General features: G+C 47.4%; 1 protein-coding gene across 6 annotated transcripts in view; it reads left to right on the forward strand.

The window, feature by feature from the left end:
- Positions 1 to 27,008, forward strand: part of KALRN (kalirin RhoGEF kinase) — a 612,746-nt gene that overhangs the window by 221,978 nt on the left and 363,760 nt on the right. For all 6 annotated transcript variants that reach the window (XM_029214081.1, XM_029214075.1, XM_029214079.1 and 3 more), the window contains exon 6: positions 24,146 to 24,268. In XM_029214081.1, the coding sequence (XP_029069914.1) occupies positions 24,146 to 24,268 (123 nt within the window). The remainder of the gene's footprint in view (positions 1 to 24,145; positions 24,269 to 27,008) is intronic.

Raw genomic sequence — 27,008 nt, forward strand, 5'->3', positions numbered from 1 at the left:
AGGGAGATATGAGAAAGTGAAAAAGGAAAATACCATACAGTGCCTCTTTGCTGAGAATGCAACTATATCTTCTCTAGACGCTCTCCAAGCTAAAGAAGAGACTTTACTGTTACATGCGCTTTAAGAGGAGTGAAAGGGGCTCTCCTGCCAGTTTTCTGAGAATAACACATTTAAATGCACAATACCACTCGCAGGAATACCGTGACTCTCAGTAACCCGTGAGTTTTACAGACAGCGTCTGATATAATGGTTCTGTGTCTTTTAAGAGCCCATATTGAAAATGTCTCTAGGTAGTTTAAGTGATGAAATCGGGATATAAAATGATATAATTATGATCCCAGTTTATGTAAGCGTGCTAGCATAAGTATAGCTGGAAGAAAATTCACCACAATATTAATAGTTTTGATTTCTAGGGGCAAGACTTATGCTTGATTTTAATCTCTCTGCATAAATTTTCTGTGCTTTCCAATCTTTTATCATTTATAATCACATGAAAATCAATAGGTATAATTTTAAAAGAGTGCATGGCCCCTTTCTACAACAGAACTTTTGAACATCATTTAAGCCAGAGTTTGGAAGAGACATGCATGTAAAGGAGTTTTTGCACAACTTTAGGAGCTGCAAGGTTTCCTCTGGCCTTCAAGAGGGCTGTTTGCCCAGTGGCCGGGCAGCCTGGGTCTGACCCTGGCCTGGCCTGGACTTGGGGTTGCGGGCACTTGGACTACAGAACCCCCATCTCATATCCAAGTTAGGAGAGACACCAGGTCAGGAGCCAGCTGCTCTGCAGACCCAGAGGCAGGTACTTTGGCTCTTGTGACCAATGTTGGAAGGGTTTGGAACATTTCTTTTTCACTTGAGGTCTCTTCTGCTCTGCGGCAGGAGATCTGCTTTGCATCCTGGCCTGAGTGCCTGTTTCACTGAGCCGGGACAGAAGAGGAGGTAGGGGACTTAGGTCTGCCTAGATGTGTCTGAGTTTGAGAAGCTTCACTGCATCCTTCAAGTTCAGGAAATGGGAGGCCAACGTAGGGCACAGACAGTGCCCATCTCCGAAACAAAACAAAACAAAACAACATAACATACCTTAGCCCCAGAAGCCCCAAGGTAGGGAAGGCTGACCTAGAGTCAGCCAAGCGCCAGCCAGCCAAGCAGTAGTTGTTGCCACACATATATCCTCTCAATTCATGCTCGTGAGAATTGTATGGTATATTATTATTCCTAATTCACAGTGGAGGAAATGGAAACTCAGACAGATGAAACGACTTGCCCAAGATCACACTGCCAGTTGGACAGAGCCAGTATTTTGTCTGTCTCCAAAGCCCACCCAAGCTCTTATCCAATAACCCCACTATGCCACCACTCCTAGGGTCTGCCTCACGCTACCACTGAATGCTGCTGGTTAGCCCCTGAGTCCCCTGGCCCATGATGACTCTAGGGAAAATCTCAGATCCCATCTTCTAACACTCATACGACAGCAGGGGCCCTTAACCTTTCTGTGCTCTGGACCCCTTTGGTCTGGTGAAGCCTATGGACCCCTTCTCAGAATAATATTTGTAAATGTACAAAATAACATACAGGCTTGGAAAATAATTTTTGAAGTACAGTTATTAAAATTTTTAAGTATAGCAACATATGTACTTCTTTAGGAACATGTTAAACAACAAGATGGACTTGAAGTCTTATAACTACCATAATTTTGAAGTAGTGATGACCGTAACTGACATTTCAGGACAAACAGCCCTGATATGATATGAGAATGTGTGTGTTTCTATTGATGTCAGAGGCCCAAGTATTGGTAACATTAATGAAGTATGTTGCCTCTGTTCATAATTGAAGAGGATGCTCTATTTTAGTTAGAGGTGAGTAAAAATAAAGGCGTATTTTTTCCCTGTTCAAATCCATGATCCCTGAATTCTGCGCATGGACTGTAAGTTAGGATCTGTGCTCATACCTTAAAAAGACGTGTATGTGCATGCGTGTTTGTGCACGTGTGTGTGTGTGTGTGTGTGTGTGCGTGCGCGTGTGTAGAGGGGGAGGGGTGGAGGAGAGAATATCTAAAACAAAACAGAGGGAGTAAAAGGCCGATGGGAAGAGGGCAGCCCAGGAATATTTCGGTATTGAGTCAGTGGCGAAAATGCTGCTCAGGCTTGACCCGGCTGCCACAGAAATGTGCTGGGTGAGGGGCAGGGGAGGAAAACAGTCCTTTTAAATTGCTTCAAGATTAATTTAAAATATCTGTGCAGAGCTAAGTGCCTCAGCCCTTGACTTATTTGGTGTTTTGGAAAGGGGGTGAGGAGGGTGGTGGCTTGGGTAAGAGTTGTGTGTGCACATCCTCATCTAACCAAGGGCCTGAGGACATAGTTCCTGCATGAGCCACGGCGTAGCCCCTCTCTGGTGGGAGGCTCGTCGGAGGCCTTTAATTCCAGATCTGGGAAGCTCTTGGCAACTGGAGGAGTCTGATGATCACCCAGCTTCTATTTTTGTAAAGGGGTGGGCACAGCGTCTCCCTTCTGGCCCTGTGGGTGACAGCTTCTTTCCCAGGCCTTAAATAATGGTCAGTGCTCCCCATTTACCAGCTGGCCTTGGGAAGTGAAACAACCCCTCCCCACCTTCCCCTGACCTCCGCAATGACCCTATGCATGCATCCCTCATCTTGGGGGTGGCGGGGAAGGAGCCTTTCTCTCTCCCAATTAAACATTTAGGGAGGAGGGACGCTGTTTTGCAGATAATTCATAAAGCAGGCCACCCATTCATTGAATAAACTTCTGCTGAGCAGCTGTCATGGGCCCAAAACAAGGCACTTGGATAAAGATGAGTGAGCCAGAGTTTCTGTCTTGGAGCAGCAAGTTGTCATCAAGTCCTATTTATTATTACTTATGTCTGCTGTGTGCACCTCACTGTCCTAGGCACAGCCTCTGTGCTTAGGGAGTTTTCAGAGAAGGGGAATATTGCAGCTCAGGAATGACAGGAAAGCCTTAATGAGCGATTTGTGGGAGGGCTGGGTAATTCAGAGGTGATTCAAGTAACGCACAATGCACTTTGTTGGAAGATGTGCACCGCTGCCTGGGCCCTGTGCCCTGTGCCCTCTGGTCTGTAACTAATGGGCCTGTCCTCCACTGTGTTCACAGAACACAGGCCAGTCCCTCCTCATTAGTCAGGCGCAGATTATGGCTCTCTTTGCAGCTCCGTTTCACAGCCAGTTGCCCCCAATGCTGCAGTGGACCCTGTGTGATGAAGGTGTCTGCCCTGCAGTCACATCCCATTACAGGAGAGAAGGGAGGCCTATTTCCCATTAGGGGGCAGTTTGTGGTGTTAAGCATCGTTAAGTAGACTCATTGTAGATGTCCCCTTGGGAAAGGGAAGGATGGGTGCTGCTCAGTGGAGGGTCTTCCCTAGCTTCCTCCCCCTTCCTGGGTGCCTGGGGCACATCTTAGGATGGTAGAACTGGAAGAGACCTTGAGATGTAAAAGTTTACCTCCCATGCACTGTAGGAAACCCAGCCTTGCCATCCTGATGCCGGCCATTGTGACCTCCTGCTGCCCATCTATGTGCCAATGCCAATCATAAGTATCAGAAAGTACCAAAGCTGCTGCACCATCCGCCTTCTGATTGGGGGGAGGCCCACAATCTTCCAGTCTTTGTAGGGAAGGAGAAGTGCTTAGAAGGGCTCTGGGGCATAACTAGACTTAACTGATGGAGGAACATTTGTCTACTTCGCTTCTGATTAAAGGAGGCTGTACTGGTGTTTACCTGGGAGTCCCTCTAATCTTGCCCAAAGCCCTTCTGGAAAGAGAGAGTATAGTCCCACTTCCTGTAAGAGAAGCCCCTGTGAAAGAATGAGCACAGCTGTCCGGTGGGTTTCCAGTATTGGAATTATGCTTATTATCAGTTCATACAGCATGTTGTGCTTGTTTCATGTGGGACACATCCAAGGCAAGATCTTTAGCACCACACTTGGGAGGATATCTAGGTGCCCACCTCCTCCGTGACCAAGGTACCTGCCCAGATGAGAACCTCTCATTTGCTTAGAGGGCCCTGGCCTTGATGGCTGCCCTCACCACGCCACCTGTGGGAAAGCTCCCTTTGGAGAACCTGATTTTATTTTTTAAATTTTGTTTTATTATATTTTTATACCACAGGTTCTTATTAGTTATCCGTTTTATACATATTAGTGCATATCTGTCAATCCCAATCTCCCAGTTCATCCCACCACCACCACCACCCCCGCCCCCCGTCCCCCACTTTCCCCCCTTAGTGTCCATACGTTTGTGGAGAACCTAATTTTAAATGTCTTCCTGCATATTCATCCTTGCATGGTGAAAGTCTGTTCACACCCACAGGTGCCATGTCCGTGCTGAAATGGAGCTGTGTGAATGGGGGTTCGGATGTGTCCTGGGGTGCCACTTGCCACTTGGGAGACTGCAGGCACATCTTCAACCTCTGACCCCCAATTATGTTCCCAACAAAACAAAGAGGAAGAGTTTGGGCTAGCTCGGTGTCTTTCGACTTTTTCCTGATTGCACAGGGCACTGTTCTCGTGTCAGTCCTCTCTGTCTGTGAAAATGTGTCTCAGTGGGGGAGGTGGGGTGGGAGCGTGTGCGTGTGGTTGCGGTGGTGAGGGCTTGGTGGTGGTCGAGAATAGGCTTGTCAGGGGGTGTATCAGAATCCCCAGAGGAGTTCGGTAAAGACCCCCATCCCCCCAAGCCAAATGTGCCTGCCTCTCCCTCTCCTTGAAGACTTGCCACACTACATGGTGTCTCAGCCCCTTTACAGCTGAACAATTCTAGAGGAATTTTCGCCTTTTTTGCTATTCATTCTCCCCTGTATATCTACAGTTGGCTCTTCTCTCTTCAGGGTTGTCGCCTTGGGGGATGATGGAAAATAAGAAACTTTTCTCAGCAAATAGAACCGTAATCTGTTGAGTTCTTTTCCTGCTTAAAAAAAAAAAAAGCCCAAGCTGCTGCCCAGGGTTGTTAGGAGAATTAGATGGGATGATGTGGGTGGAGGTGCTGGCCCCCTGCCTGGCCCAGCATCGCTGCTCCCTAGACCTTGGCTTCCCCTCCTTCTCCCTGTGCTGTTTCAGTCCTGATTTACTCCTCAGTCATCTGGCACCCCCCGCTGAGACCTCGCAGAGCGTGATCCATGCTACCTTCCAAATGAACTTGCTCCAAATAATTTTCAGTGATTCCTAGTGGAATAAAGTTAAGAATCGAGTTTTGACAGAAGTTGGCAATTATGATGGAGGTTCATGGGGTCTCCCAAGATCACTAGATTGTGTGGTGCCCCTGGGTGAGGCAAAAGACAGGAGCACGCAGGTCAAACTGGGATCATATCTGATGGGTCAGAGTTGGGAGAGCCGCCACATGGAAAGTTCTCTGGAAAAACGGTGTCTGTCCTTGAAGCAACCACAGAGGAAAGCAGTTCTCCCCAGGGGGATGTGATCACCTGCTACATCTGAGACACTTGTCACCTCCTGCTGTGCATTATAGCAAAGAACATATTTGTCTTATCCTCTTACAAGCTTGAGGCCAGAAGCACTCCTACAGTCCATCCAAGAAATATGTCTGTGCATTTTGATATCCTTGGAGGTTTGTGCGAACAAAATAATGTGACTTTCATGTTAGTCACCCTGAGAAAATATGAATATGGGGCCCACGAGGTGAAGAGCATCATGGTAGGCAGCAGGGCCCTGCACTGTTATGTGCTTATTGTGTTTGCTGTGTGTGTCCTGTTAACTGTATGAGCAATTTAGGACATCGCCAGGATGCCCTGTCACTGGGCAGAGTATCCACTGCTGTTTCCTGCCCTTTCCCTCTGAGGTATAAACAGCTCTGATCACTCCCCAGGGCCCAAAGCAGGATCCTAAGTCTCATTCTGCCTGGGGTGGCAAGAACCAGCGGGGCCGTGTGAAGGGAGTGCACTGCCCTCCTCCCTGCCCCACACTTGGCCCACTGCCTCTTCTCTTCGCCCCCTCTCCAACCCGCGTGCCCCTCGAGCCAGCAGTGTCATTTGTCAAACTGAAGTGCCATTGTAGTCATTATAATACGAAATATTTTTTGGAATGTCAGTTTTTAAAGTGTTCTCACACCCCTGACCTTAGAGATTTTCTGGTCTAGCCCTTCCTTTTACATAGAAAACTTTGACCCAGAGCAGAGACCCACCCAGAGTCACCCAGTCAGTGGTTCCTCATTTGGTCTCCCGTCTACTTTGTGCAGGGCGTGAATGTGGGCATCATTTTACATGGGAAAGCTGAGACTTGGTGAGGTTGGGAGGTGTGCCTGGGATAGAGCCAGGTAGGCAGTGGGAAGGTGGGCCCTCTGCTCTGAGGCTGGGGCTCCTTCCCCTCCCCCAACACACACACACACACACACACACACACACGCACGCACGCACGCACGCACACAGGCTTACCTTACCCCTGCCCTGCAGGAGAAAGGGTACGTATGCCAGGGACCTGGGAGGCGGCGGCCAGAGGGGCTGGGGTGGACTGGAGGCTAGTGGTCACCTGACCTGTGTCCTTACTGATGCTGTGGTAAGAGGGCAAATACTGTTTGGGCCTCTCGGGGGCGTGCTGACAAGTCTCTGTGATTCATTTGCCTGAGCCCTCGGTGTAGGGAGGGAGTCTTCCAAAAACTACGACCTTCGGGGCAAGGTCTACTGAGTGGTTTGTAATTTCCTGCTTTTTTTGGAGAAGGGCTCCCGGTACCCCTTCCTCCTGCGTTCCTCCTCCTACTGAGGCCTAAAGCACTGCCCGCCACCCCCCTGCTGACTGGGCTCAGGGCGAGGAAGTGTGTCTGTGTCCCGCCCAACAGAGGACACAGTGTCCTGTATTATTTCCAGCCTGCCGGTCCTGGGAATCTCTACTTGCTTTTTCTCATTTCCTCCCCTTGAACATTAGAAACATTAGATTCCAAAAATAATCCAAGTCACAATGTTCTGCAAGCTGCATGTGTGCGTGTTTTTTCCCGAAGCTGCTTTTCTCCTCCTTCCATCCTTTCTCCCTCTCCTTCCTTCCCTCTGCTGCGTGTTGAGCCCCCGTGTCTGCTGCAGTCGCCAGGCCTGCATGAGAAGTGGGTGTGGAGAGCAGAGCGGAGGCAAGGAGTGGCAGGAACGCTGGGCACGGCAGCCTTGGCTCCCTCCCAGGTCCCTTACGAGGGCCGGAAGGGGCCTGAATTGTCATTAGGTGGCTTCTACTTATGTGTGGACCCCATAGCACTATGCACCCCATAGTGACCCTTTGGAACCGAGAACACGGACACTATGTTTACAGTACTTTCCAGAATCCAGGTTGTCACCCTGATTCTGTCTGCAGCAATTTAAGTGAGCTAGGAAAGAAGGATCCTGATCAGAGAAGTTGTATGAGGCACAGGGAGAAGTGACAGAGAAACATTCATTGATTCATTCCTTTGTCCACAGACATTGAGCATCTGCCCTATGTCAGGTCCTCTGCTAGGTGCTGACCTGTACCCAGCCCAAGCACTGGATGGGGGAATAATGTGGGCAAGTGTAAGGAAAATCAGGTTCCGCATTGATGTGATTCCCGATCCTCGTAGGAAAAAGATGGCTAAGCAATAGTAACCACTCCAGTGGTTAGAACCTGGTTGGATATCAAGGTCTTTCTTGCTTGCTGGGTAGGGGTTAGGGTTGGGAGTCTAGTATGTGGGGGGCAGAGAGTGGGGAGGTGGTCCAAGAAAACACAAAACATGTCAGCTCTGCCCCAGTAGGGGAAGTGGAAGAAATGTCTTAAGCACCCTTTTTGAAGAATGAAAGACATTCAGGTACAGTTTATAAAGTGAAAAACAAAATGCATCTCTTTTTGGGTAGGGAAATTTTTCAAGATTTCTTCCCAGGCATTTTACTTTGAAGAACCCCCTTTCCCTCCTTCTCTTCACCTTCTGTCCTCCCTGCTGCACCTCTTCTGCTTCCTCTCCCGTCTGTGACCCTCTTCTCCGCGCCCTTGAGCTCCTCCAGCCTGTGTTACCCCAGCCTTCTAGGGTGCATCTATTCTGTCGGAACTGCTTGCTTTGCTTCCCTTTTCTGGTCCTGCTTCCTTCCTTGTCTGGTTCCCTGTGTGGCTCAGGCTTCCCACTGAGGACAGAGAGCACAGGCCAGAAGACCCAGCCAAGGCTTCTAGAAAGAGCACTGCCTTTACCATCACAGAGACTTGGGTTTGAATCCCACCTTAGGCACTCGCTAGCTGTGGCCAGTTCACCCTCTCTGAGCAGTTTCTTTAGCTGTAAAATGTAGATTTTAATACGTGCCTTAGGATTGTCGTATGGATTATAGAAAATGTATACAAAGCATCTAGTATGCCGGGAGCCCGGTAGGTGCTCAGCAGATGGTAGGTTTGTAGAGACCAGCTTGAGCTGGGCCATGTAGATAGATGGGATCCGGAGTGGAAGAGAGGCGTGGGGAGGCTTTTGTTGCAGGGCCTGGGAGGAAGGGCGGAGAGTACGGGGTTGTCCACAGCAAGGGTACTGGAGCAGACAGTGGGCAGTATGTGGCAGCAGAGCAGGGAGGTGAGATAGGGCCCTGGTGCCTGGAGAAACTAGTAGAAGGAAAAGGAAATTAGAAGCGTGTGCTCAGGTTGGCAAGATCTTAGAACACTGTTGCTGAAGACAAGCCAATTAAATAAGTGTCGGATACTGTGCTGGGAACGGGCAGTTGGAAGATGAGCTGGAGTCGGGCCTTACCACACTGGAGCAGTGGAGGGGCGGGCACTGACAGACAGCTGCTACATGGGGAAAGTTGGCCAAAGAACCTATCACTGCTGTGGGAACCACAGAAGGGGAAAACTTCAGGCCAGGTTGGGGTGCAGGGAAGAAGATGAACAAAGGCATGGAAGCCTCAGGGGTATAGGGTGGGTTCTGGAAACATCTACTGGCTAGTGTGGCTGGAGCTCAGGCTGCATGGGGAGGAGTGTAGGAGGGTGATGTCCATGCCATGTCGATTACCTGGAGTCACAGGAAGGGGTCAGAAATCTAGTCACACCTCTCCCTGAGTAACCAGGGACCAGAGGAAAGCTGGATTCTTGCCCTTTCTTGATATAAAGAAAAAAGGATGTTGGTTTCCTCCACACAGAACAGGTGGACTGACTGATCCCACCGCAGAGTGGCACTTGTCTTATCCTAAATATTTCCCTGGGGCACCCCTTGTCACGAGGTGTCCAAGGAGGTGCAAACCAGAAGGACCTAGAATGGAGAGTGAGACTGGACTTGGGCATCCAGCCCCCACCCCAGGACATCCTCTTGTGTGCTTTGCACAGGCCCACCTTCTCGCACCTATGTTTACACCGACCTCCCTCCCATCTGCCTACTGAAACCCTACCCTAGATGGACCTAGAGACCATCATACAGAATGAAGTAAGTTAGAAAGAGAAAAACAGGGACTTCCCTGGTGGCGCAGTGGTTAAGAATCCACCTGCCAATGCAGGGGACACAGGTTCGATCCCTGGTCCGGGAAGATCCCACATGCCGCGGAGCAACTAAGTCCATGTACCACAACTACTGAGCCTGCATGCTGCAACTACTGAAGCCTGCGCCCCTAGAGCCCATGCTCTGCAACAACAGAAACCACCGCAGTGAGAAGGCCGCACACCACAAGGAAGAGTAGACCCTGCTCGCCGCAGCTAGAGAAAGCCTGTGCTCAGCAACGAAGACCCAGTGCAGCCAGAAAGAAAGAAAGAAAGAAAGAAGGAAGGAAGGAAGGAAAGAAGGAAAGAAAGAAGGAAAGGGAAAAACAAATATTGTATGTTAACACATATATGTGGAATCTGAAAAAATTGGTGTAGACTATCTCATTTACAAAGCAGAAATAGACACAGACATAGAGAACATATGTATGGATACCAAGGGGGGGGGGCGCAGGATGAATTGGGAGATTGGGATTGACATATATATACTATTGATACTATGTATAAAATAGATAACTAATGAGAATCTACAGTATAGATAAATAAATAAATAAATAAATAAATAGAAAGAAAAAGAAAGAAAGAAACCCTACCCTAGCTGAAGGTCCAGCTACTCTCCCCACTCTTCCCTGCTGGAGGTGGTCTTTCTGTCCTACAGGCTTCTGTCCATGCACAGTCTTTATCCATCCCCCTCAAACTGGCCCTGTTCCAACCCAATTATATTGCATATTCCTGGAGGTCAGGGCCAGCGTCTTAGATAACTGTGTTCCCCAGAGGCACATAGTCAGTGCCAAATAAAGAGTGGACCGTGGCACAGTCTGTACTTATTAGGCTGCCTGATGGAACAGAAGTTTTGTGAGTGCTCTGGGCTGGCACAAGAGCACCACCTACTGTTGAGTTGTTTCAAGAGACGTCACTCCAGTGCTCTTGCTTCAAAACTGAGGTGTTAGCAAGTTTCATCTTGCAATGGAGAGAGAGATCTGGAGGCAGGGAAACCAGTTCTGGTCCTTTTATACTAATCCAAGTGTGGGAAGATGAGGTGACAGTGGGAATGGAAAGGAGAGGGGCAAACCCTGGAGATAGTCTGAACAAAAGAAAATGGGACCAGGTGACCAACTGGACATCAAGGCGGAGAGCTAAGGGAACCACAAGGCCTTCATGTTAGGGTGACGGCCCCGGGACAGAGGTGGAAAGAAAGCCCAGCAACACTTTGGAAGAAGGATGAAAGACTAAATTCAAATGTTAATTTATCTTGAGGCACAGAAAAGTCAGAGAAGTGGTGATGAAGGTTACCATAAACATTACCAAGAGTTATCTGTTTATTGTGTTGCTGCCCTACTCTTGGGGACAGTGACTCTATCTAAGCACAGGCATTTACCTTAGTCCTCTGAAGAAGATTGTTAGAGAAACTGAGGGTTTTGAAGATTGGACTCTTCATTCCTAAGTCTTTCCTGAGCTCCTATGGGGTATGCTCTACCAGGTGTGGTCTGGAAGCTGGAAGCACGACTGAGCAACTCCTCCTGGACGTGCCTGAGCCTGGCTCCCTGGTGGTCCCCCACCTGTCTGAGCCCCATTGTTGAAGCTGCTTCAGGAAGAGGGGAGACGGGAAAAGGGGAGTGCTGGCTCTCTTCCTCAGCTCAAGGTCAAGCCCACCAAGCACAGACCCTTTCCAGCATAGCACCTGCCCCTTCTCTCAGAGAGGGACTCCTGAAGGGAGGGCCACCTCCTCCTTAGCCCATGTGGAATTTTTTTCCCCAGATGTGCAAGTAATCGCCACAGCTGATTTTAGGATGCGTGGGTGAGAACATCCGACAGACACTCCAGTTTTGCAGTAACCATAATAGTTACTATTTATTGAGTGTATCTTGTAGGCCAGGAACAAGCATTAGCTCCTCTAAATTAACTTGCCAAGGGCCAGAGCTCAGTTTATGCCTAAATGTAGCTCTGGGTTAAAGTTGGGCACTATTTTCTCAGTTTGAATTAAATCAGGTTTGACCTCTTCAATTTTACATTTTGGGAAGTGAGTGAACATTCCCTCATGCTGTTCCTGAAACTATTTTATCATCATCTGTGGTTCAGATGGAAGGAATTCGGCCACTCAGAGTCAATATCCCCGGGCTGCCTGGGCTGACTCCTGGCTTGGTTGGTTCTGCTTCTCGTCTGCTTGACTCGCTGGCTCCTGGATGACCATTCCTTCCCCACAGTGGGGTAGCGTGTGTGTTGCCAGGGCTGCAGGAAATTTAGTCCATCCAAGCAAGCAGACTGGAAATCAAATGCAAAGAAAAAGAAAAAACATTATTCAAAGTCTGAATAGGCTTGGTGAGACTTTTCATTGCAACACTCAGCATGAGGAGGGCAAGCCGGAGGACAGTGGCCTTTTAAGGCCTAACAGGAGTGTGCTCATTTTCCAAGGACAGTGTGTGATTTGAGCATGAAGAGTCGCAGCCTGAGTTTCTCTAATCCAAAAGCAACTTCTTTTTGTGACTGCCGGCTTATCCTGTCTGAATCCAGGGGAAGTGGGAAGGAGCTAGCATGTATTCAGCGTCTACCATGTGTCATGCATTGTGCTGGGCACCTCCATGTGTTATCTCTATCTCCTCCTTTGTATTTATCTTCTTTGACCCAGACATTGAAGGGTCTTTAAGAAAAAGGAGGAGAGGGGGAAGAGAAGGGCGGAGGGAGTGGGGTGGGAAGGCAAGAACCCTCAGTTGGTAAGAAGTCTGTAATGTGCTAGTTGATTTTGTTTTGTGAGATCAGGGCTGACTTGGACTCCTCTTCGCAATGAGATAAATGACTGTATCTGGGGGCCTCAGTGTAGACACCCAGTTCAGGGTTAAAGGCTAATTTGACCTTATTGCTTTCCTTCAGTGTTTCCTCACTACCACTGAATAAAGGCCCAGTTCTGCCTTTCGACCTTTGCCTTTCAACCTAGGCCCCTCCCTGCCTTTCATCATCCCTTCTCACTCCCTCTCACATCCTGCTCTAGAGCTCTTGGTACCTGCTCACATCCCATGCTGTTTTTCAAGCTGTTTCCTCTCATTCAGATGCCCTTCCAGTCTACACCTTTTTCACCTGACTAAATCCTGTTGTCTTTCAAGTATTATTCAGCTGTTGTGACCTTCTGGGAGTCATCGTGCTTCTCCCCGTCTCTACCTCTAACAAGTTGAAGCAAGTCCTTATCTGCTATCAGCCCATCATATACACTTTTTTTTTTTTTAACATCTTTATTGGAGTATAGTTGCTTTACATCGTTTCATAGTACTTGTCACACTTAAAGTTGACAGACTGTTGAATACATTTGTCTCCCTCACTAGACTCTGACCTTGATCTTTTATCATCAGTCTGTAATCCAATGTCTGGAATACAGTGGGCATTCAGTAAGTGAATAAAATATTGTACTGAACATCATGGGCATGTGACTATTTATATCAGAATTCTTTTGGCTACAAGAAACAGAACACTGGACTCTGTTGCCGTGTTCCATCTTTTAATCCATTTTGTCCCTTTTCCCCTCCTATTTTCTTTATGATGTTAATCATGATTCTTTTGAAAGTTTTGCCTGCAAATTATAGCCTGATCATCTCTGGATCTGTTTCTATTGACTGTTTAATTTTTTTTATTCTTAGTCACTTTTCTCTGCTTCATATGTTGAATAATTTACTGGTTATTATAGATGATGTACTGTACAGACTCTTGATTAGGTTATCCTTCTCTAAATATTGTTAAGTTTTGTTCTGGGCTGCAGTTAAACTGCAGATCGTGATCCTATTGAGCGTTGGTTTAGGCTTTGCTATGACACATCTACTTCCATCTTTTCTTTAATCCTAGGTTATAGCCCTTATTCTTAGGATATGGGTCTTACTCTTACAGTCTGGTCTTTCTGGGGTCCCAACTGAGTGTCCAGAGTGTTCACCAAAGTCTCTTTACACTGTTTGATTTAGAACTCCTAACATTTTCTCAACACTGTGTAGCCTCTGACGTTTCTGTTCAGCTCTCCACCTCCCACAGCTGTTCTCCACTAGACCTTCTGGAGTCTCACCTTGCCTATGCACAGCTTAGGATTTGGCCAAGGACCTGAAGGAAATTTCGGTGAAGATTTTTAGGGCTCCTTTTCTTAGCTCCCTCTCTCTTACTTCCTATCACTGTAATTGCAACCACCTTACCAGCCCTGAAGTCTAATCCCTGGTGTTTTATACCCATTAAGACTGCTGCTCTCGGCCCAGCTCCTGTTTCTGGGCTCCACAGTTTGGAAAATACCCTCAGGGAGAAAGCCAAGGTGGATATGGGGCTTACATTGTATGTTTCCCTTCCTTCAAGGATCATTGGTCTATGTTGGTTGTTGACCAATGCTTTTAACTAGTTTACATGTGGTAGAGTTAAGTTCGATACCAGCTACCCCATTAAGAACAGGCTGTAAGTCCACATGAACTGTTTAAATAAAAATGAAAGTGCATTAGAATCACCTGCAGGACTCCTACTGAATCAGAATCTCAAGGGTAGGGCCAAGGAAGCTATATTTTTTTAAGAAAACGCTTTAGGTAGTTCTGAATGAAGGCTAGGTTTGTGAACTATTGTGGTAGATACTTGAGCAGTGAGTTTGGAGGAAAGAGAAATCAGTATGGACTCAGTTGCCCAAAGAAGACATCTGGAGGAAGTGAGACTTCAGTTGTGTTTTGAAGGGTAGAAATAATTTGGATATGGAGTACTTCATGGAAGGAAAGATGTCAACACAAACACGGGGTGGCAGTGAGCATGGTGTAGTGTATTTGCATGGAAGTGAATAGAATATGACAGGAAAGGATGCTTGGTGTAGGACAGGGGTGTAAAAGAATAGGGGGAAAGGCAGATGTGGACCAATTGAAGGTGGAGGGGACGTACCTTGAATGCCAGAGTAAGGAGATTGGATTTTGCAATATAGATAATAGATAGCAACAATAATTTTGTGGGTTTTTTCTTTTTTTTTTGGACTGAGGGAATGACAGGGTGAAAGCAGTGTATTAGAGCAGTGAACCTGGTGGGGGCAGATTGCTGGGTATAAGGAAGAAAACAGACTCAGTGAGATCAGTAAGGGAGTAATTGCAGTAATCTTGGCAGGAGGGGCTGAGTGGTGAGTATCAGTAGCAGTGGAAAGTGACACGTATATTTCAGAGTAATTTGAGGAAAGAGAACAAATGGGTGGGGGGGCGGGGTAAAGACGTGGGGTGTCAAGAGAAGGTACGGGTTTTCATAGAACAGGCAGAATAGTGTTAGATGCTACTGGAACAGCAAGGGGATATTCACATTGAATCCATGGGCACCATGTGACTAGGAATAATCTGCAAGTTAGGTGTGCATTTGGGAGACAATTTGATAGTGGTTTAAAAGCATGGACTTTGGTGAGGCATGGACATATACACACTACCAAACGTAAGGTAGATAGCTAGTGGGAAGCAGCCGCATAGCACAGGGAGCTCAGCTTGGTGCTTTGTGACCGCCTGGAGGGGTGGGATAGGGAGGGTGGGAGGGAGGGAGGGAGACGCAAGAGGGAAGAGATATGGGAACATATGTATATGTGTAACTGATTCACTTTGTTATAAAGCAGAAACTAACACACCATTGTAAAGCAATTATACCCCAATAAAGATGTTTAAAAAAAAAAAAAGCATGGACTTTGGAGTCATATAGACTTAGATTTGAGTCTTTAATGTGCACCCTGACTGTGTGACCTTGGCCAAGTTATTTGATCTCTCTGAATCTGTTTCTTCAGCTAGACAAAGGTGGTGATGATGTTATCTACTATCTTGTAGGGCTGCTGTGGGGCTTAAGAGAACATGTGTAAATCTCACTGTGCAGAGCCAGGCACATATTCTTGTCAGTTATTGGGGAAGTTAAGGTTAGAGAACACCCTGGAGCAGAGGAAATTAGGTTCAGATGGACACTAGATTCTAAATTTATCTTCATCACTTACAGGCTGTATGATCTCGGGCAATTTACTTCAGCTCTTTGTACTGAGTTTTCACTATGTTGAAAGTAGAATTAACAGTACCCTTTTTCTGCATTATTATAAAGGCTAATGAGATAGTCTGTGGAGGTACTTAGCGCAGGGCCTGGCGCATGAAACAGGAAATACTATTTGTGTGGTTGAAATTGTGAGCCTAGATGGATTTTCAAATGGACAGAGCTGACGAATAAAAGGCAGAGGGGCTGAGGGCTAAGGGTTGACTGTCCCTGTAAGGGTGTGAGGGACAGGAAAGAAAGCCATGAAGGGGCAGCCAGAGAAGTGGGAGGCAAGTTTAACAAATCAGTGTGGAACTGAAGGATTGGTGAGCTTTTGAAATTAGAGCGTTCCTATTGTTTTTGTTGTGCTGAGACTAGACATGGTATGTCAAGGAAGAGAGTGTGAGTGGGTGAAAGCACTGGTTCTCCTGGGAGAATTTAGTGTTCAGTAGCGACTTGTGAAAGCAGGAGGGGGATGCTGATCACGTCTGCAGCCGGATGGCCTGCCCCCGAAAATGACCTGGTGTAGAAGGCCAGAGATGGTTGAGTTTCAGAAGGGAATGCATCAGATTCTGATGAGAGACCAAGGGAAGGGTCAAGACCTCAGAAAGGAAGCAATTATTTTTCACTGTGGGTGCAGACTTAGGAAAGCAGTGAAGGTAGAAGGTGTTACAAGGAGTTAAAGAGGAGGTGGATGGAGGGAAAACAAAAGCAGCAGGGGCGGCAGAATGCACTTCTGAAAGTTTGCTGATGACGGGAAGGGTAGACAGAATGAAGCCCTGAGCATTTTGGAAGGTGGAGCCGCAGGGTTGAGAGCATCAGTGCTGGAACTAGGCCTCCTGGGTTTGAATCTCAGCTCTGCCGCTTATTAGCTTTGTGGCTTTGGGCCTCTCCGTGCCTTAGTTTCTCAGTCTGTAAAATGGAGATGATACTACTGGGGGTTAACGTTGGGGAGATAATTAGGAGGTTATCGAGAGGATGAAGTGAGTTCAATACATTAAATGCTTAGAATAGTGCCTAGCGCAGAGTGAGCATTCAGCAAATGTTCGTTGCTATTATTATTGTTGTCACCATTATCATTACTGCTGTTATTGAGAGAAGGTGAAAGTGAGAAAGGAGGATGGAGAAATGGAAGACAAGGAGAGACTATATACACAGAGTTTGACTCTGCAGTATGGATGCCACACCTACCAAGGAGTCTTCTTAGGTTCTACTAAGCATTCAGACTGAAAGACTGCTATGGGCCACCCTTGGCGCTGATCCAGTCAGGACAGTATAAGATGGAAGCTGTGGTTTCCCAGCAGGACAGTCCTTGCAACCATCCAGCTCAGGGGCAAGGAGACAAGATCCATGGTGGGCAGCGGCAGAAGCTCCCATGGCTCAACAACCCATGCCCCACAGAAGCCAGTATCCTCTGTTGGCACAGCTTCCAGGGTTCCTGCAATGGACACACCAGTCACAAGAGTCACCCCCTTCAGGGAGGATCAAGGAACGCTGTCCCCATCAGTGATTTATAGTTTATTGATAGTCCTTCTAATCCAGATACAGTTTACCAATCGGGAGTGTTTTTACCACTGGCAGCATGACTTAGTAACATGTTGGCACATACTACCTTTCTCTGTTTCCAGGGAAACAGAACTGGGGTGTTAACTGAAGTTCAGATTAGCATATGCTGAAGGGGAAAAGGTTCTGTTATTTCCTTGCTCACAGTGGGAGCAAATAGAGACATTTGCCTGTTTTATAGAGAAACTGGGGCAGTTCTAGATGTGAGCAGCCTGTTAGGATGTTAGATCTGAGATCTGGGAATTAGGGAATTTGGGCATGGAGTGGGTAAGAAATATGCTAGGGGATCGATAGAATGTCTACAGGTCAGAGACACAGCCTGGCCGGTGAAATTGTTTGGTGCCCTGGCTGATTCCTGAGGCTACAGTGCTGGGGTCTCCAGATAACCAGGCTGAGCCATCCTCTGAGAGCAGCTGGATTTATGGTGAAAGATAAAAATAGCTTCTCTCTTATACCATATATACAAGAATGCCAGCTGACATTCCAAAAGCCTAAAGGAAAACAGGCAGGGCCCGGAACACCTTCTCTCCCTCAGTAGATATTTATTAACTGTCTATCAGGCACAAGTCCCAACCACCTCCCCTGTCTATAGACACCAGTGTAAGGACGGCCTCCCAGAACCTCGGACTCCCTATGGCCTGCAGGCCTTGCAGGAGACAGAAGAGGAGAGATGTCAAACTCCCTTCTGTAAGGAATTCTAGGAACCTAGAAACTAGATCCAAATTTTGTGTTCCTTTATTTTTTCTTTCTCTACCCTGCTTTGGAAAATCAGGAAAGCTCAATCCTAGGTGAGTGGATAATTGAAAACAAAGTTGAAGGGTCTTAAGGGTCCTAGGCCAGAACACATGGGGTCAGTGTGTTGCCCTGTTTGCCTGAGGACATGTGCCCGGGGTCAGCCAGAGTTGTCAGGTGGGGATATTTGCCCTTAATTCCCACCCACTTCTCACTTTAGGCCCTCTCTCTCTTGGTGTAGGGCTCCTTTGCCACCCCATTCTAGGATCTCATCCCTGGGTCGTGCTCACAAAGTGCCTTGCTTTCTTAATAGGCTGTTTCTGTATCCTGGATAAATTAATTCCAGGAGGGGTTGCAGGAATAATACATTTTAGTAGGAGTCTCTCCTAAGTAAAAAAACTGTTAAGAGTCAAAGGGATTGAATCTCTTAATAGTGGAAGGGTTGGGGAGTGGCAGAGAGGATGGGGAAGGGGGAGTTTGGAAGCAAGGCAGGAGCGGGTGAGATCCCTGGTTAGGCTACACCGGGAGGGCAGGAGGGGACAGTGCCCTCAGGCATGACCCTGAGAGAGTGTACGGAGCTCTGAGTCCTGTGTGGGCAAAGGCACCACAGGGCCCTGAGTGTGTGTCGGGGTGGGGGCAGTGGGAGGATGCATGGGTATCCCTGGTCTGTGCAGTGCCCTGCGGTGGCACTGGGAGTGCGTCTTCGGGAGGGATGGGCTGTGGATGTTTGTGTACGAGCTGCAGACGGGATTTCCATGAGCCCATGGTGATTTTGCAAAATGAACACAGTGCAGTTTTAAATCCACACCTTTCGTCTGTCTTGTGCTCTAAAACAAAACATTAGGGAACTATGTGCAATAGAATATGCTCACTATGTAGATTTAAAAATCTATCTGGTATATAGCACTGACCGAAGCATGAAACTATTGTCTTATTTGAATCTCACTATTATGCTAAGGTTGAAATAGTATAAATTTTTATCCCCATTTCAAGGTAAGGAAACTGAGATTTAGACCATTAACCTAACTTGTCAAAGTTTATAAAGCAGACCTGCACTAGAACCCAAGTCCCCTGATTTGAAGCCTCTGTTCTTTGCACTGTAACACACATAACATTTTATTTTGGAGTTGACTGCACAGCAAGTTGTCAGATGTAGCAAGGTTCTCTGGCAAGGAGGTTGTTAGTATTCTTTAGGGCACAGGCTTTTATGGATGGGTCGCTGCAGTGTCCAAGCAGGGTAACAGGGGACAACAGGTGATACTGGAATGTGCATATTTAGGAAAGAAAATCCATTGGTTGTCTTCTGTCCTCTCAATCAAGTCACCAAACCTGAAAGTGAGCAAATTAAAACCAGTGTAATCTAAATTACAGACAGTATAAAACACTAACACTAGGTGGTAAGGTAGTTTGAAAGTTAAAACTCTAAATCAGATGCTGTTGCTAAATTTGGCAAATGAAGGAAAATAAGACCAAGATCCTTATTTAATATCCTTGCTCTATGAAATAGTTTATGCTTTATTAAAAACAGAACAATAATAACCTTTTAGCTATCCCCATATTTAAAAGGAGAAAAGGTTTCTGTTTATTTTCCTAATTTGCATTTAAATAGATTCATTTATCATTTATTATATATTAAGAACTAGATTTGTATATTTTCACTGAGTTTAAGCCAGCATAAAAACATTACTTTGCAAAACGTGGAAAAAAAAAACCCCAAGTAGCTTACATGTAACATCTATCTTTTTAATGAGACAAAACTATGTTGGTTTCCAAACAAAGAGATAAAATTTCATTATTTAGACATGAACTTTCCTCCTGGAGGAATTTTGTTGTTTTATTACATTTTGTTGAACCTACCATTTGTATCTTCTCAAAAAAAAAAAAAGACAGTTCAAAATGTTTGAAACCACTGTGGAGACATTTTCTTTAGTTTTGGGGGTCTTTCTTTCTTTAGATTTTTGTTCCAGTGTCTAGTTCAGGTGTCTTCCAGAAAGCCCAATTCAAATAGATCAAATCATAAAATGTCCTAGTTTAGAAAGGGTCAGCTTGTCTGGAGATTAGCAACCCCAGAGCCTGTGACCAACTCCCTGATGCATTTCTTTCATTCACTAAGTATTTATTGAGAGAAGTGGAGCTATTTGAATCAGCCATCCCCAGGCACTGAGGGGGCAGGTGGGAGGCAGAGACGAGGGGGCTGGATACTGGCCACTGAATGGCCGCATGTGAGGGGCAGCATCCTCCCACCGCTGGAGCCCCACAGTGCCCTGGTGGCTGCCTTTTGGGGGGCAACTGCTCTGTGGAGCCTGGGCAGAGGAGTTCCTACAGTCACATGCAGGAGGCAGGGCAGTGTCCCAAGAGCCTGGATCAACAGACACTCAGTGAATGTGCCTCGGGTGGCCTGAATGAAGCCCACTGGGGGGGCTTCACTTTTCTGAACCTGTTTTCCATCCGTAAAGTGGGCCTGCTGGAGGCAGTGAGATGATGCTTGTGAATGGACATTTTGAACCCTAAAGCACTGGACTGATGTCAAGGCTGAGACTAAGAAGCTGCATTTCTCTGGCTATTAAGAACAATGCCAGTTTTCTTACAGTCATTCTTTGTATTCAAAAGTTAGAAATGTTAAGCTGTAGCAATGAATAAGCATTCTGACCCAGGAGACTCAATAAAACTAATTTTTATTTTGAATGGAAAAAAATACACTCCGTAAGTTTCCAAATTGAGCTGATTGTAAACCAGGATGCTTACCTCCATTCTGGGCACTGCTTATCCCTTGGAAATGAAGAGAAGCCCAGAAAAGAAGAGACTTGCCCACAGCCTCATGGGTAATTAGTGACAGAGCCAGGCCCAGAACCAGCCTAGTCCTTATCCCACTTAACTGCACACGCACATGGGTGCTTACATGCGTGTGCGCACACACACGTTCTCTCTCTGCAGCCAGCTGCAGTGAATGCAGCAGAAATGCTGGTGACCCTTGCAGGCAACCAGGCTCACAAAAGTGAGTGTTATATACAATTAGGCAGCAGATTCAGGCCTAGAGAAGACTTGAGACTGTCCCTAGGAAACTGCCATGTTGGAGAGACCGTGGTTCCTGATATCACATCGACTGTCTGGTCCCTAGGTGCCTGAGATGAGTGTCACCTCCTTGGAGCACTGCCTCTAGCCTCCGGCATAGCTGAACTTGCCCAGAATGCGCAGCCCCCAGAGACAGCTCGTGTGCTCCAGCGTGGAAGGCAGATGGGGCGCGGTGGCCTGGGTGCAGACCTCATTGTGTGAGAAGCCCATTCAATGAGGCGTGCGGTTCCTCTAGCACTCTCCGCTCTCGCCTGCCTTTTAACTCACTGTTGTTACTGCTTTTCTCCTTAACTGGCCCGTGTTTGGCTCTCCTTGCTCTGTAGTCCAGCAGGGACCTGGCGCCAGGCAATCTAATCATTCTGGTGCTAGCACATAACTCTCTGTTTATTAGCATATCTAAGTACTCATTTAACAGAAAATACAGGGAAGGTCACTTCTAGGCCACTGGGATAGACAAGAAAGTATGAGTGAGCACTTTTCATGCTAAGTTCCAAGGACTTCAGGCATTTCAGATTTTCATTAATTTTATTGATTCTTTGGTCAACAAGGAAAAGAGATGAGGGATTATTTTTAAATGGGGTTGAGAGGCAGAATTTAAAAGAACAAAAATTACACAGTGAAGTTCCTTTAGACTCCTGGGGCACTTGTCTTCTTCCCCTCTTGTCCTTAATAGTAGTTTTAAAAAGCGCTGACCGCGTGCCTGTGGTGTGGGGTTGGCTGTGGCTGGCAGACCCGGCGTGGCGCACGCCACCGGTCCTGCCCAGCCTCCGCAGGCACCCCCAGCCTGGAGCATCTGCTGACACTTGAAAGTGAAGGATGATACTTTTGCCCTTTATCTGTGTAGGTAGCCGGAAGTGATCTGGGTAATTCAAAAGGGAGAATCATCTCCAGATTCAATCCCATTTTATGCCCATTTGCCTTGGGAAGGTGATGTGCTTATACTTAACCGTGGGTTGTCATAGCCTTGGTGTCCCTCTCCTGACCTCCAGACAAAGCTCTAACTGCCCACAGGACACCTCCACCTGAAGGTCTCCTAAGCCTTGCAAACTCAGCATCTGAAACGGAACCTGCTGTCTCTCCTCCCCTACCCCAGCTTCTTGCCCTCCTCTTGAGGTGGTGCCATGGTGGCACCTTCTCTTACAAGGATCCAGGGCGCCATGCCAGATACCTGGCTGTTTTCCCTCTCTCTTTCTCACCCTCCCTCCCCAAACAGTTGGGAGTCCTCAGTCCCTTCCTAGTAACTCTCGCTCTGCCCACTTCACAGACTCCACTGTCACTCCCCACATCCGGGTCTCCAGGTTCTCACTCTTGCTCCCCAGGATTACAGCCTCCTAACCATTCTTACTGCTCCATCTCTCCCCGCCAGTCCACATCCCATGCTGCTCTCAAAGCTCACATCACATTTCACTGCTCAGCTTACAACCCTCCACTGACATCTTGCTGCCCGCAGTATATGGTCCAGGTTTCCTAAAGCCTGTGTCCAGGGCTCTCCATGGTCCCTTCTACCTCCCCAGCCACATCTTCTCCTCACATCAGGTCCAGAAGCACAGAAGTGGTACTTTCAGAGCCCTCTACACATTGGGCTGCCCCACGGTTCTGCCCCTTTGGTCTTCCCTTTGCCTGGAGCCCACATCTCACTCTTTCACCTGGCTAATTCCTACCTGAGTCAGGGTCAAGTCAGGTGTCACCTCCTTTGGGAAGCCTTCTCTGCTCTTCCCTCTCTTCACACCATCAAGAGAGGCTGCTACCTTGATACACCACACTGACCTTTATCTTGATAGATTTCTTTGTTGAGTTGTGATTTTAATCAACTCATATGCCAAGTGGTGCTAACACTGTATCTGAGTCCATGTTTGCTTTCCACACTGGCTTTTAAGCCACTTAAACTCAAGAACCACATATTAATCATTTTTGCCTTGTACAGTGCCTGGCATATAATGAGTGTCCGATAAATGCTGGTTAAACATAACTGAAAAAGTAAATTCGCTTTTCCGTTTAAAGGGGAAAAATGGAATGAGGCTGTGGTTCTGCCTCCAGAAAAGCTGGTGTGATCTTTGCAGCTTCTCAGCCTACACCTGTGCTCCGTTCTTCCCTGCTCTACTCTGCAACTGAGCTGCAGCCTTTAGCTCATCCCAAACTATGGACCATGAGTTCCAAGTATAGCGATCCTCTTCTCCAAAGGTTTAACACGTTTCCTGGCTGTATCACTTGACTACTCTGGGCAGAGAATTACAGAAACTCCAAATTAAACCAGTTTTAATAATAAAGAGGATTTCTTGGCTCAGGTACTAAGCAAGTCCAGACACAGTGTGGAGATCAGGCAAGGCTTAATCAGGGCTCTGCTTGTTTCCGGCCATTGTTTTGGCCACACTCTTTCTCTGCCCATTGGCTTCACCCTCTAGCTGCCAGCAGAATGGCTACAGCAGTTTGAGGTGCAGGGTCACAATGACAGTATCAGAGGAAGAGAAGTCATATCTAAACAACTACAGTTCTGTTTTCCCAGGAGCTTCCAGCAAACTGCCCTTTGTGTTTTATTGTACTGAATTGGATAACATTCCCGTTTCTAAGACAATCCCATGGGTCAGGAAATGTCATACACTGACTGGCTTAGATCTGGTGTCCTGAGGAGGGGTAACCCTTAGAGTGACCAGGCTTTCCCTTGGAATTGAGGTTCTGGTTAGCTCCCCTAAAAGTGAGTGGGCCACCTGTGGGAGAGGTGGAAACCTAAATGAAAACCAGGTACAGAGCCATGGGGAGGAAGATGGCTCAGTGCCCACTGTGCTAGGCAGTATTCACTCTACCCTTAAAATCCTCCTCTGCTGGCTCCTCATGGGTCATAGCAGAAACCCTGGACCTGTGAGGCTGTGGAGTCACAAGAAAAGGTGACTGCGTTCAGAGTCAGTTCAACACTGTGTGGTCGGGCAGTGTAAGTGGGATGGGGCATGTTAGGATGCCCTGTGGCTTCCAACAAGTGTCTCTCTCTCCTGCTGGGGCAGTAGGGAGTGGATTAAACCTCCCACTTGTCTCCACTTCACCTGTCCCTAAAGCACGCATTGAGGGGGGCATGGCTTTTGACGATTTCTAAAAGCTTTTAAAAGCGGAAGTAACTAGGGAAAGTGAGCAGCTTCCTCCCCCTTCTCCTTGGTCCTCTTACTCATTTTCTCCCTTCCCCTAGGCTCTGTAGGGAGACATAGAGGCTGGTGGCAGGGCCTTCTGCTAAGGAGGAGGGCTCTTCTGGGAAGCCAGGGTGTGGGCCACCCCCGACCCTGAGCACGATGACTGGTCCTCACTGGGCCCCAGCAGGAAGGCTGCTTTTCTCCCAGTAGCTCTGAAAGTTCCTTGCTGTTGGACCCATACCCCCATGATGACTGTGCGCCTTCCTTCCCCCTCTAGATGTTCGACTGGATAAGCCACAACAAGGAGTTATTCCTCCAGAGCCATACAGAGATTGGAGTCAGCTACCAGCACGCCCTGGACCTCCAGACGCAGCACAATCACTTCGCCATGAACTCCATGGTGAGTGCAGGGTCTCTTCTCGGGGGCAGGAGAATAACGAGGGGGACGGGGCTGCGGTGGAGAGGGCAGAAACAGACTTCCAAGCCGAGGAAGAGTGAGCAACTCTGAACACGCGGCCCCCTGTAGCATTCCATTTGCCAAGATAGGGACGAGCGCAGGACACGTGGTGAGCCAGCTGTTCCCACAGCAGATTATGGCCTCATTTCTGCCTCCGGACCCTGCTTTACAGGGTGAAGGGGACATGCTAGGGTTGTAGAAGCCATCAGCCCAGTGCAGGACTAGAAAGGAGAGTGCCCAGTTCCACTCCGCTGACTAAACCCATTGGCATGTGTGAGTCACTAAGCTGGGATGAGAGGCACCTCAGGCTGTGGCACGTTGGAAACGGTTGAGTGAACTGGGCTGCTTAGACTAGAGAAGAGGAGCCTTGCGGGACACACAGTTGCTGCCTTCAGTTATGTGGAGGGCTGCCTTGGAGAGAAGAGGGTGGAATTGTTTTGTGTTGGTCTAGGAGGCAGAACAGTCCAGGGGACGGCAGTTGGAGGGGGAGGCAGCACATGGCTCAGGAGATGGGATGTACTGGAAGTTAGTGAGCTCCCCGGGATGGGGAGACTTCAAGCAGACGCTGAATTCAGAGAGGGATGTTTGCTAGCTGTGTGGCCATAGGAAATTTACCTGTCTGTGCTTCCATTTCCTCATCTGTAAAATGGAAATAATAATAGCCACCTTATAGGGCTGCCGTGAGGATTCAGTGAGTTAATTGTAAGGTGGCTGGAGATGTGCCTGGTACATAGTCCATTATCAGTAAATATTGGTATTATGATGATGCTGGTGATACAGGAATCTAGTCCAGATGACACCTGTGATTCCTCGTAAAGCTAACACTTTGGGATAGTAATTTTTCCATGTGATCTCCCCAAGACTTTGAGATCTTGTCTGCCCCTTGGACCCGTTGTATCTGAAATGTCTGCAGCCTAAGTATGCCTCGACATCTCTCTCTCTCCCCTCTGCCAGCTCTTCCTGCTTGTACTACTGGTCCAAAAGAATAGCTCCACCATTCCCCATATATCTGAACTCCAAAGACACCATATCATTTCACCTGGTGATGCTGGGAGAGGGGCAGGTGTTAGAAAAACATAAACACAGAGGATCACAGAGGCCAGAGAAGAAGATAATTTCATTTTCTATGGAGTTGTTTTAACAATGTTATACACTGGACTATGTTATACACAGAAATAATTCTGGCCTCAAGTTTTCAGTGTCTAGTTAGGGAGATAACTCAGACAGTCATGGTACAGCTTGATATGTGCGGTGATAGAGATGCTGAGTGACCTAAGAACCGTACAATCTCAGTGGTTTAAAGTAATAGAGGTTCATTTCTTGTTCCTACCACATGCCCATCACTGGCTGATGGGGGCTGTGCTCATCGCACTCACTCGATGAGACTCCCAGACTGAGGGAGCAGCCACTGTCTCAGATGCAGCCAGTGCCTCAGCAGACAAAGCAAGTAGCCAAGCGCACGCTAGCTCTGAAACCTTCCACCTAGGAGTGACGCATTTCACTACCCAACACCAGTCACACGGCCACATGTAACATCGTGGGTGGAGGTATATGGTCCTACCTCCGCATGCTGGGCAGGAGAGAGTGGGTATTTGTGAATAGCCCTAATGATTAGCACAGGGAGCCATTGCAGGATGTAAGGTAGAGGTGAGCAGCGTGAGCTTTGAATGGGAAGGGACCTCTGGCTGCGGAATAGAAGGTTGTGGGACCAGGCAGGGAAAAGATCAGTATTGACTGTGTTACCAATTTGGGCCACAGCAGTCTTGTCTTCATCTAAATGTAAAGACTAGTCCAACTAGTCTTCTATAATTATGTCTCATCCCAGGCTCGCTTTAGTCACAGAGGAGCAAACCAATTGATCACAGGTGACTAAGAACATGAACTCAAATCTAGTCAAGTTTGATTATCTTTGTGCCCTGTGGATTTCCCCTGGTGAATTTTACAAATTCTGTGCCAGAATCTTCATGTCACCCAACTGCCTGGCCCTAAGGCAGACAAACTCATTTTAATAAGAAGCAAAGACAAACATAATTAGGGAGGTAAGTCTACCATCAAGCCCCTCAAAACAATGAACTACAAAGTTAAATAGAAAGAGCCTTTGGCTTTGCGTTATCTGCACCACTGCTCTTCTCTGTTAATATGGATAACGGAGAGTTAATAACACATCCAAAAGCTGTCCTCTGACAAATTTACTTCTGAAGTCTCCATTTTCAGGACAAAGAAAAATAAAAACGAGGGAGGAAATTTACTGAAGGGAAGCATCTTCTGGAGCTGGGAGGGAGGAAGAGGAGGTTTAATATACAACAGCCAATTCGCATGTTCCAGCCCATCTCTAGTCTCCCTTTGTGGTGCCTGTTTAGCCTGATTAGGCTGGCTCTCCTCTCTGGCTGCAGGGCAGGGGAAGGGAAATCCCAGGGTTGTTGGATCAAATTGGCTGAACTGGTGCGTTATAAACGCGGCACGTGCTTTTGTTAACTGGGAGGTTTACAGGTTTCTTATTAAAAGGGACTTCCCCTAAGACGGATGTCAGCAACCCAAGGAGGTGAATAGAGGGAATTACAGACTCCTTTTCTCTGGCCTGAGTGATGGATGTTGCTGCCAAGAAACAGATGAATTTAAGCAGCTACTGCTGGAGCCCAGTGACTGTAGGAATGATCAGTTACTCAGGGGAAGTGGGAATGTG

Source organism: Monodon monoceros, unplaced genomic scaffold (assembly GCF_005190385.1).
Source record: "Monodon monoceros isolate NGI ecotype Baffin Bay Population unplaced genomic scaffold, NGI_Narwhal_1 Super_Scaffold_11, whole genome shotgun sequence".
Lineage (NCBI taxonomy): Eukaryota > Metazoa > Chordata > Mammalia > Artiodactyla > Monodontidae > Monodon > Monodon monoceros.